The following is a 12,745-nucleotide window of genomic DNA, read 5'->3' as shown; positions in this document are numbered from 1 at the left end:
TCTGTCTCAATGAATTTACCAACCACTGTTCTGCCATCGAGATTATCGAGTATAGATTACAGAGTATAGATTATGACTAGTTGATGACTTAATTGATTATGAGTAATGACTATTGCAAACTGTTCTCTCTGAATGACGTCTTCTCCTTTCTCTTTTTCTGTGTGTGAATGGTGTCATGTGAGTCTCTCTTGCATGCACGTGCAGTTGGTTCTCCTCCCAGGTCTCCGTGGTGATGGTAGTCACCAATTGGACGCTGTCTGCCACTCCCTCATCACATTTTTTTTTATAAATCCTTTTTTTTTTACATGATGATGCTGGTCGCGTGGCTTGGGTCCTGGACTGTTCTGCTGGCGTCTGAACACTGCTTGGCATCCTGTGCATCATGTTCTTCATAAATTTTATGTCCATTATAATTCTGTTATCCTCTTTCAAAGTTGTATTGTGTAATTGTGTAAACACAACACCATTGCACGTTGTCAGTCTTGGGAGAGAGATCCCTCCTCTGTTGCTCTCCCTGAGGTTTCTTCCTATTTTTCTCTCTGTTAAAGGGTTTTTTTAGGGAGTTGTTCCTTATCTGAAGAGAGGGTCTATGGACAGGATGTTGTGTTGCTGTTAAGCCCACTGAGGCAAATTTGTAATTTGTGATATTGGGCTATACAAATAAAATTGATTTGATTTGATTTGATTTAGAAGAGTGTGACTGATATATTGAAGTATTTATGAAAGTCATACTCAAATAGAAAAAAGGGAGTTATTCCAAGGACTTGGCATAGAACAGGAGGTATGTTCATACCAAAAGAGAAGAACACAGTAGATGTGGAAGGAAAGGTCTTCCTCCGTGTAGTGGCATAGTGGTTTACAGTTTATTTAAAAGTAAATATGTGAATGGACACCTCAGTAAAGAAAGTAGGAATCCCAGGTTTCTCAAGATGGTTAGAAAACACAAAAATTATTTGGCACCAAACTGAGCCAGTTAAGAGGGAGAGGAAAGATCTTTGTATAGTGTATTTGGATATAGCAAATGCCTTTACTCTGTGACACTCAACCTTTTGATGAAAGCGTTTAATTTCTTTCAGGTCCCTGATGATATTATGAAACTAGTCAGAACATACTTTGATGAAATTCAGTTTTGCTTTACGACTAGTGAATACACAACTACATGGCAGCAACTGGAGACAGGGATAATGGCAGGGTGCACAATTATCCGGTAGCATTTACCATGGTCAACAGTTCCCCTTCCCGGCTGAACACAGCCTGAGTGAAGCCCTGCTTCCCTTTCCTGAGTCGCTGGATGGTTTGCCCGAACTTCCTTGAGGCCAACCAAAAGTCCTCCTCCATAGCCTTGTCGAACTCCCCCCACACCCGAGTTTTTGCTTCCATGACTGCTGAAGCCGCAGCCCTTCTGGCCTCCCAGCACTTGTCTGCTGCTTCAGGATACCCCTGGGCCCACCAAGCCCGAAAGGCTTCCTTCTTCAGCCTAACAGCTTCTCTCACTGCTGGTGTCCACCAGCAGGTTCTTAGGTTGCCACCTCGACAGGCACCGATGACCTTATGACCACAGTTCTTGCCTGCCGCATCTTCAATAGAGGCTTTGAACATGGCCCACTCAGACTCCATGTCCTCAGCTTCCCTCGGGATACACGAAAACTTCTTCCGGAGGTGGGAGTTGAAGACCTTATGGACAGGGGCCTCCGCCAGACATTCCCAGTTCACCCTCACTACAACTGCGGACTGGGGATGTTGTGGAGCGGTGGAAAGAACACTTTGAAGAGCTCCTGAACCTGGCTAACACGTCCTCACTGGAGGAGGTAGAGTCAGAAGACTCAGGTGAAGCCCCACCCATATCCCTGGCAGAGCTCTCTGAGGTAGTTAAGAAGCTCCTGGGTGGCAAGGCGGCAGGTGTGGATGATATTCGCCCTGAGATGCTGAAGGCTCTGGACATTGTTGGGCTGTCTTGACTGACATGCCTCTTCAGTGTCGTGGGGTGGTCGGGGACAGTACCTATGGAGTGACAGACTGGGGGGGGGGGTCTCATATTTAAAAAGGGGGACCGGAGGGTGTGGTCCAAGTCTACTCTAGGGTGCTGGAAAGGAGGCGCCAACCGATTGTCGAACCTCGGATCCAGGAGGAACAATGTGGATTCCGTCCTGGTCATGGAACAATGGACCAACTCTTTACTCTTGCGGAAGTGCTGAGGGGGGCATGGGTGTTTGACCAGCCAGTCTACATGTTTTTGTGGACTTGGAGAAGGCTTTCAACCATGTATCTCGGGGCACTCTGTGGAGGGTACTGCGGTAGTATGGGGTACCGGGGCAGTTGCTACATGCCATCCGGTCCTTGTATAACCAAAGTGAGAGCTGTATCCGCATTCTTGGCACAAAGTCAAACACGTTTTCGGTGGGTGTCAGACTCCACCAAGGTTGTCCCTTGTCTCCGATTCTGTTTGTGATATTCATGGACAGGATCTCAAGGCACAGCCAAGGTGAGGAGTGTGTCCGTTTTAGGAACCTCGGAATTGCATCTCTGCTCTTTGCAGATGATGTGGTTTTGTTGGCTTCATCAGAACGCGACCTCCAGCGTGCACTGGGGTGGTTTGCAGCTGAGTGTGAAATGGCCAGGATGAGAGTCAGCACCTCCAAGTCTGAGACCATGGTTCTCGACCGAAAAATGGTGGAATGCTCCCTCCGGGTTGGAGATGAGTTGTTGCCTCAAGTGAAGGAGTTCAAGTATCTCGGGGTCTTGTTCACGAGTGAGGGTAGGATGGAGCGGGAGATTGACTGGTGGATTGGTGCAGTATCAGCAGTAATACAGACGTTGTACCAGATCGTTTCAGTGAAAAGGGAGCTGAGCCGGAAAGCAAAGCTCTCAATTTACCAGTCAATCTTCGTTACAACTCTCACCTATGGCCACGAGCTTTGGGTAGTGACTGAAAGGGTGAGATCGCAGATACAAGCTGCTGAAATTAGTTTACTCCGTAGGGTGTCTGGGCTCAGCCTTAGAGATAAGGTGAGGTGCTCCGACATCTGGGGGGAGCTGGGAGTAGAGCCGCTGCTCCTTTGCATCGAAAGGAGCCAGTTGAGATGGTTCGGGCATCTGATTAGGATGCCTCCTGGGCGCCTTCCTTTGTAGGTTTACTGGGTACGGCCAACTGGGAGGAGACCCCGTGGTAGAGCCATAACTCACTGCAGGGACTATGTGTCCAATCTGGCTTGAGAATGCCTTGGGATCCCCCAGGAGGAGCTGGAGGGCGTTGCTGGGGAGAGGGAGCTCTGGAGTGCCCTTCTTAGCTTGCTGCCACTGTGACCCGACCCCGGAGAAGCGGCTGAAAATGAATGAATGAATGAATGAATGAATGAATGAATGAATGAATGAATGAATGAATGAATGAATGAATGAATGAATGAACGTTTACCATGGCCATGGAGGGGATAAGTAGCATTTCCCATGGCCATGGAGGTGATAACTAGAGCATCTAAGTGGGTTGTTGGTGGTGAGAGGAGGTTGCAGGGTGGGATGTGTCTCCCTCCTATCAGAGTGTATATGGATAACATGACACCAATTACAAGTACAGCTCCTTATACACATTAGTTATTGGCAAAGATAAATGACAATCTTAGATGGGAAAGGATGTAGTAAATCCAGGAGTTTGTCAGGCGTTTGGGGTAGAATGGTGCAGGAGAGTTTTCATATTGATAAGTAGATCATTCCCTCTATATCAGAGCAACCTGTCAAGAGCCTACATTTAGGTATAGGGTTTCATTAAGTGATAGGGAGCAAGGCTGCAAGTTGAGAAAAGTAATTGTGCAAGACATTATTACCTGACAAATTGTGTTGCTTGCAATTTTATATTTACCAAGTATAATGTGGCCATTGACAGTATTTGAGATTGTCATCACTGAGGGGAGAAATTAGAGAAGATGATAATCAAGTCAATTAGGAGATGTTTAGGAGTACCATAGTGTCTTGACCAGTGCAGCTTTATATGGTAAGGTAACCTTGGAGCTGTCATTGACTAGTTTAACAGGAATTAAAGAACAAGCTCTGATCTTGAACACAAGAGAGTGCAGTCGGTCGGTTGGGGCGGGTTCAGCTGTGGTACTTCCTTCATATTTAATCACACAACTGCACTGTAGTGTCAGGCCTTGTGTGTCAGCCCTCATTGTGTTAAGACCGGTTTGGGTAAAGACCTGCGAGTCTACCTGTGCGAGTCCACCAAGCAAGGACACTGACTGGAAATGATCTTTTCTACTATTTTCTCTCATTGCCTGCCTTACCCACCATGTGCTGCAAAGACATCCCTGTCATTCAGGGTTAGGTTATCCAAAAAAAAAATGCATGCCGCAGACAAATCAACCCTGAGAACCTCTATTCTCTCAGAAAAGCCTCCTCTACTCACTCCTCCTTTACTTTTGGCTTACGGAATTGCCAGTCGGCTGTAAATAAAACAGAATTTATCATAGCACTTAGCCTAGCCATCGAAACTCTAGCTCAGCGTTTCTTAAACCTCTCCTGGCGGACCACTTGTCCTGCATGTTTTAGATCTCTCCCTGCTCCAACACAGCAGATTCAAATGATCAACTCGTTATGAGCTCCCGAAGCTGCCTAATAACAAAACTGATCATTTAAATCAGCTGTGTTGGAGCAGGGAGAGATCTAAAACATGCAGGACAAGTGGTCCGTCAGGAGAGGTTTGAGAAACGCTGCTCTAGCTAATAGGCATACCCACATTTGATCATGAAAGCTGTTGTTGGTTTCAGTCGTTATACATCTGTCGCCATCTAACAATGTTGTGATTGCAACAATCCCTAACCTCTGTGAACAGTACACATGGTCATTGTAACTCTAGTTCATGGTCACACCCATATTTACATATGAAACTGGTCATTGGTTTCGGTCGTTAGGCACTGTATTGTATTGTATTGTTTATAAGGGCTGGGAATACCTGCAGTCAGTTGAGACTGAAGATGTCCCTTAGGGCCCAGACGCACCAAACTTGACGAAGGCTGACTGTTGCGTCGCCCCACGTCGCCTGCCATCTGGGCCAAAAAGTAGCACTTGAACACACCGCAAAGACTACAGCCAATGGCCAACTAGCATGTACGTTCTGCACTGATTCACTAAGCTGAACAACCAATCAGAGCGATCTCGCTCACTGACGGGCTCTGCCGATTCAACATGCTGAATCAGCTGAAAAGCTGCCAACAGGGGTCCAACTAGCGCTGACGGTGCAGATCACACTGCAAAAACTAGGGTCAGAGACGCTCACCGACGACCAAACATTGGCTGACGGCTGACCGTCGGCCTGGTGTGTCAGGGCCCTTAGTTAACGTATTTGTCAATAAAGGTTGTATCCAGATGACATGGTTCAGCCCTCTTTGACAATGTAGGAATGCAGACTTGGTAGGTAAGGCAAGGGGTTGAGGTTGGCAAACTGACACCAGTGGCAACAGGTGTTAGAGGGCGTGTAACTACATCACTAACATTGTTTCTTTTAGAATCATGTATTCAAGGTCTAGGAGATGTCGACAACATGCAAAATTACAGGTTTACATGTTGCTTTTGAAAGGGAGAGGTTAAAGTATGCAGATTTGGTAGGTGAGGCAAGGGGTTAAGGTTAGCAAAGTTGGGGGTGGAGCAGCAACTGGGACGGCTCGGAAGAGTGGGGTAATTGGCTAGATACAATTGGAGAGAAAATACATTGTTAATAAGTCTTGAGAGAGCAGTAGTTGTTGAATGAGTAGATCTAACTCAAGACTGAAAAGGCGATAGGATTCTTAAGATATTGTGATAACTGATTAAATATTAGTTTTTAAAACACTTTAGGAATCGAACAGATTATTGATATAGGTCTAAAACTACTTGGATCAAGCATGTCACCACCTTTGTTAAACGGAGTAATGTGTGAATGTTTCCAGGTAGATGGTACCTCACAGTAGATAAGGACACGTTAAACCAGTCAGCTAGTGGGGACATGAGAATATGAAAGGCTAACAGATCTGGATTCAATCCCATTAAGTCCAGCACCACTGCTGAAACTTAGTTGTTCGATAGCATTCAGAACTTGTGCAGATGTTGTTTTCATAAAGGAAAGGGTACTGTAACAAGAAGAAATATTGAACCTACCAGTGTAGGAAGGGTCAGCTATCAGGTTAGAGCAGACAGAAGCTGACCAAACACTTGGGCAACAGAGAGTCCTGAGAGTCTTGCCATCTCCTTAAGTGTTTGTTATGGCTTTTATACTGTCCCAGAATTGTTTAGGATTTTTAAAATTATTAGCAAGACACCCCCCCCCTTTTCCTCCCCAATTGTACTTGGCCAATTACCCCACTCTTCCAAGCCATCCCGGTCGCTGCTCCACCCCCTCTGCTGATCCGGGGAGGGCTGCAGACTACCACATGCCTCCTCCCATACATGTGGAGTCACCAGCTGCTTCTTTTCACCTGACAGTGAGGAGTTTCACCAGGGGGATGTAGCACACGGTAGGATCACGCCAGTTCCCCCTCCCCCCTGAACAGGCGCCCCAATTGACCAGAGGAGGTGTTAGTGCAGCGACTAAGACACATACCCACATCTGGCTTCCCACCTGCAGACACGGCCAATTGTGTCTGTAGGGATGCCCAACCAAGCTGGAGGTAACACAGGGATTCGAACTGGCAATTCCCGTGTTGGTAGGCAACGGAATAGACCACTATGCTACCGGGATGCCCCAGAGACATTCTTTAAAATAATTAGATTTAGCATTGGGGGCCATAGTCTTGGAGATATTTGCCTGTATGTTTCCCAATAGGCATTTTCCCTTGTCAGAGGAAATTTAGCCCAAACCTTATCCCTCTGCCAAAAGAGACGTAAGTCCTGCACCTACCCATAGTAGGTGTCTTCCCTTGACCTTTGATATGTTCCATATCTCTCTCGATGTAGCTGTTAATGAACTGTCCTTGCTGACAGTCTGAGCATGTCCTGGATTGGCATTCTCAGCCAGCTGAGGCAGAGTTGTTCTGCCTTTTTCCTTTACATATTGCGCTAATGCAGGACCATCAGGATCATCGAACCTGCAATTCTGACCACAATGTCAGACCTGATTTACTTATGCCTTTCCCATTGACCTCAATGCAGATGTCACTTTAGTCACGGCTCCTTATGAAGCACTAGCCAGCTGAGCAGTGTGTGGCTGAAGCTCTTGCCACCCATGACCCAATAATGAACCCTCTTTCAGAGTCACTTAAATCTTTTTTTTTTTTGGCCATCTTGAACCAAGACCAAGGTCAGCGGGGCCTGTTCAGCAGGTTTATGCATGCCACAGAGCATAACAGGTTGTTAATTGTATGATTGCATTAAGCACCACACCTACATGGAAGCACCTGGTTCCGTTATGTTTCTCACCTCCTTCATTCAGCTTTTTCCTTCAGGTGGTTTACCATCTGAATGTTCAGTCTAGCTGACAAACAGAAACATGGTGGAACACATGAATTACTTATCAAATCTGCTACCCCCTCCAAAACGAAGTGTTTTTAGTGAGTGATAAGCCCCACTTCATGGTTTGGGCTGTGTACTATGTTGATATATCACTGATCATTTGATTGGTTTAATTAAATGCATTATACAGACAGTCTGGTTACGAGGGGAGAGTACCTTGGATATGGAAAGCTGTAGGTTCTTAACAGGCTGATATGCTTCAAATATCTGGACTGCCTCAATTATATGGACTCCTTTCTCCAGCAGCACCGCTTTGTGGAGGTACCCTGATTCTGAAAGTAAGAGAAAAACATGTACTTGTCAAGTACTAATACACTACACAAGAGAAACACATACCTAAATTAAAATAAAAACATATCAACTGCCAGTTATGTTATTAGAATTTTTTTTAATCTGAAACGAGGACAACTAAAACCACAAGTACTTTCTCAGTATGTCTAGTATACTTGAAAAGCACTGAAGCTGTGAGTCTCCAGTACTACTTAATAGTTGCCTACTTCCAACAACACATGGAAGAGAATGCTCTCGTATCATTCAGCTCACAGCAATGTCACACAACCACTGCTGAGAATCACTTTAGGTGTGTGTATATGTTTGTGTGCGTGTACCAACACATATGAGACAACAGGCAGCAAATGCACTGAAACACTTTCAAACTTGGCAACATTTATTTATACAACACAAACAATGTTGTAACAAGACTACACCTGTGACACTGTAGACACGATGTACAGACATGAAACTTGCAGCCTGAGGACATTGGTGTGCTTCCAATCTGTGTGAGATGAACATCTAATTTACAACGACTGCAGCTCATTCTGCAACCAGTGCATGGAACCCCACTAATGACATCTAGGAACCCCTAGTCATGACATGTTGCATGTAGAGGACAGCATCACCACTGCATCTGGGAACCCCCAAAACGACATGTTGCATGTAGAGGACGGCATCACCACTGCATGTAGGAACCCCCAGTAATGACATGTTGCATGTAGAGGACGGCATCACCACTGCATGTAGGAACCCCCAGTAATGACATGTTGCATGTAGAGGACGGCATCACCACTGCATGTAGGAACCCCCAGTAATGACATGTTGCATGTAGAGGACGGCATCACCACTGCATGTAGGAACCCCCAGTAATGACATGTTGCATGTAGAGGACGGCATCACCACTGCATCTGGGAACCCCCAGTAATGACATGTTGCATGTAGAGGACGGCATCACCACTGCATGTAGGAACCCCCAGTCATGACATGTTGCATGTAGAGGACGGCATCACCACTGCATGTAGGAGCTTCCAGTAATGACATGTTGCATGTAGAGGACGGCATCACCACTGCATGTAGGAACCCCCAGTCATGACATGTTGCATGTACAGGACAGCATCACCACTGCATCTGGGAACGCCCAGTAACGACATGTTGCATGTAGAGGACAGCATCACCACTGCATGTAGGAACCCCCAGTAACGACATGTTGCATGTAGAGGAAGGCATCACCACTGCATGTAGGAGCTTCCAGTAATTACAGGTTGCATGTAGAGGACAGCATCACCACTGTATGTTGTAACCCCCAGTAATGACATGTTGCATGTAGAGGACAGCATCACCACTGCATCTGGGAACCCCCAGTCATGACATGTTGCATGTAGAGGACAGCATCACCACTGCATCTGGGAACCCCCAGTAATGACATGTTGCATGTAGAGGACGGCATCACCACTGCATGTAGGAACCCCCAGTAATGACATGTTGCATGTAGAGGACGGCATCACCACTGCATGTAGGAACCCCCAGTAATGACATGTTGCATGTAGAGGACGGCATCACCACTGCATGTAGGAACCCCCAGTCATGACATGTTGCATGTAGAGGACGGCATCACCACTGCATGTAGGAACCCCCAGTAATGACATGTTGCATGTAGAGGACGGCATCACCACTGCATGTAGGAGCTTCCAGTAATGACATGTTGCATGTAGAGGACGGCATCACCACTGCATGTAGGAACCCCCAGTAATGACATGTTGCATGTAGAGGACGGCATCACCACTGCATGTAGGAACCCCCAGTAATGACATGTTGCATGTAGAGGACAGCATCACCACTGCATGTAGGAACCCCCAGTCATGACATGTTGCATGTAGAGGACGGCATCACCACTGCATGTAGGAACCCCCAGTCATGACATGTTGCATGTAGAGGACGGCATCACCACTGCATGTAGGAACCCCCAGTCATGACATGTTGCATGTAGAGGACGGCATCACCACTGCATCTGGGAACCCCCAGTAACGACATGTTGCATGTAGAGGACGGCATCACCACTGCATGTAGGAGCTTCCAGTAATGACATGTTGCATGTAGAGGACAGCATCACCACTGCATGTAGGAACCCCCAGTAATGACATGTTGCATGTAGAGGACGGCATCACCACTGCATGTAGGAGCCTCCAGTAATGGCATGTTGCATGTAGAGGACGGCATCACCACGGCATCTGGGAACCCCTAGTCATGACATGTTGCATGTAGAGGACAGCATCACCACTGCATCTGGGAACCCCCAGTAACGACAGGTTGCATGTAGAGGACGGCATCACCACTGCATGTAGGAACCCCCAGTAATGACATGTTGCATGTAGAGGAAAGCATCACCACTGCATGTAGGAACCCCCAGTAATGACATTTTGCATGTAGAGGACAGCATCACCACTGCATGTAGGAACCCCCAGTAATTACATGTTGCATGTAGAGGATGGCATCGCCACTGCATGTAGGAACCCCCAGTAATGACATGTTGCATGTAGAGGAAAGCATCACCACTGCATGTAGGAACCCCCAGTCATGACATGTTGCATGTAGAGGACGGCATCACCACTGCATCTGGGAACCCCCAGTAACGACATGTTGCATGTAGAGGACGGCATCACCACTGCATGTAGGAGCTTCCAGTAATGACATGTTGCATGTAGAGGACAGCATCACCACTGCATGTAGGAACCCCCAGTAATGACATGTTGCATGTAGAGGACGGCATCACCACTGCATGTAGGAGCCTCCAGTAATGGCATGTTGCATGTAGAGGACGGCATCACCACGGCATCTGGGAACCCCTAGTCATGACATGTTGCATGTAGAGGACAGCATCACCACTGCATCTGGGAACCCCCAGAAACGACATGTTGCATGTAGAGGACAGCATCACCACTGCATGTAGGAACCCCCAGTAACGACATGTTGCATGTAGAGGAAGGCATCACCACTGCATGTAGGAGCTTCCAGTAATTACAGGTTGCATGTAGAGGACGGCATCACCACTGCATGTAGGAACCCCCAGTAATGACATGTTGCATGTAGAGGAAAGCATCACCACTGCATGTAGGAACCCCCAGTAATGACATTTTGCATGTAGAGGACAGCATCACCACTGCATGTAGGAACCCCCAGTAATTACATGTTGCATGTAGAGGACAGCATCACCACTGCATGTAGGAGCCTCCAGTAATGGCATGTTGCATGTAGAGGACGGCATCACCACTGCATGTAGGAACCCCCAGTAATGACATGTTGCATGTAGAGGAAAGCATCACCACTGCATGTAGGAACCCCCAGTAATGACATGTTGCATGTAGAGGACAGCATCACCACTGCATGTAGGAGCCTCCAGTAATGGCATGTTGCATGTAGAGGACGGCATCACCACTGCATGTAGGAACCCCTAGTCATGACATGTTGCATGTAGAGGACAGCATCACCACTGCATCTGGGAACGCCCAGTAACGACATGTTGCATGTAGAGGACGGCATCACCACTGCATGTAGGAGCTTCCAGTAATGACATGTTGCATATAGAGGACAGCATCACCACTGCATGTTGTAACCCCCCAGTAACGACATGTTGCATGTAGAGGACGGCATCACCACTGCATGTAGGAACCCCCAGTAATGACATGTTGCATGTAGAGGACAGCATCACCACTGCATGTAGGAACCTCAAGTAACGACATGTTGCATGTAGAGGACGGCATCACCACTGCATGTAGGAACCTCCAGTAATGGCATGTTGCATGCAGAGGACAGCATCACCACTGCATGTGTTCTTCTTCCATCCATCCATCATCTAAACCATTTATCCTGCTCTCCAGGTCGTGGAGATGCTGGACACTATCCCAGCAGTCATTGGGCGGCAGGCGAGGAGACACCCTGGACAGGTCGCCAGACCATCACAGGGCCCACACACACACATTCACAAAATTTAGTACGGCTGATTCACCTGACCTGCATGTCTTTGGACTGTGGGAGGAAGCTGGAGGGAGTTAAATGGAGAGAGTTACAAGAGTGTGATTCCTAGAAGAGACGTACACCTTGTAATGACGCACACAGGTGACACACAAACTGCCTTTTGAGGCCCAATGTTTTGGTTTGATATGAAACAGGAGTTTTTTCGGACATAATGCATCATATCTGCATCCCAAACTAGCAAAAGACTTAGTACATCTGGCCTATTCTCCTTCCGTCCAACTGCTTTCATTGTTTTAGTTCGTTGTCCTTGAAGGGCAGGAGGAACAACATGGACCTGTTGTCGATGATTGTGTGTCCTGGTGTGATGAGTCCTTTCTCCACTTAAATGTGTGTAAAACTAAAGACACGATGATCAGCTTTAGAAAGACTCCTCTTGGTCCTGTACCAACCAGCATTAAAGGTGCTGACATGGAGCTTGTGGACAGCTACAAATATCTGGGGGTTGTTCTCCACAGAAGGTCCAACAAAGACAAGTCTTTTTTCTCCTATGAAGTGACAGATGAACCATCTAGAGACAGCTCTGATGTGAGAAATGGACTAAAGGTTGGTCGGTGCCTCCAGCTATAATGTTTAAGGATGGGATTTGTTACTGCTAACAGGTCCTGAATCAGTGGTGCTCACAGGTAAGTTTTGCTTTGAGTTTACGGGTTAGTGTCAGCATTTAATTTTCGAACATTAAATAATATTGGTGTGTACGGATATGAAACATCTCTGAAACTAGTTAAAATATTGCTTTTTAAATTTGCTACAATAAATGTCATCAAATTAAAATGTTTCATGATTAAAGCAGAAGTTCAGTCAAAATCACCATTTTTAAATATATGTATGTATATATATATGTATGCATATATATATACATATATATATATATATATATATTTACAGTGCATCCGGAAAGTATTCACACCCCTTCACTTTTCCCACATTTTGTTATGTTACAGCCTTATTCCAAAATGGATTAAATTCC

General features: G+C 46.5%; 1 protein-coding gene across 1 annotated transcript in view; it reads right to left on the bottom strand.

The window, feature by feature from the left end:
- Positions 1-12,745, bottom strand: part of sema4ab (sema domain, immunoglobulin domain (Ig), transmembrane domain (TM) and short cytoplasmic domain, (semaphorin) 4Ab) — a 375,735-nt gene that overhangs the window by 118,773 nt on the left and 244,217 nt on the right. Inside the window, exon 11 of the mRNA XM_056298286.1 lies at positions 7,630-7,745. Within this exon, the coding sequence (XP_056154261.1) occupies positions 7,630-7,745 (116 nt within the window). The remainder of the gene's footprint in view (positions 1-7,629; positions 7,746-12,745) is intronic.

Source organism: Lampris incognitus, chromosome 18 (assembly GCF_029633865.1).
Source record: "Lampris incognitus isolate fLamInc1 chromosome 18, fLamInc1.hap2, whole genome shotgun sequence".
Lineage (NCBI taxonomy): Eukaryota > Metazoa > Chordata > Actinopteri > Lampriformes > Lampridae > Lampris > Lampris incognitus.
The sequence above is the reverse complement of the archived record's forward strand: the minus strand, read 5'-3'. Positions and strand labels throughout refer to the sequence as shown.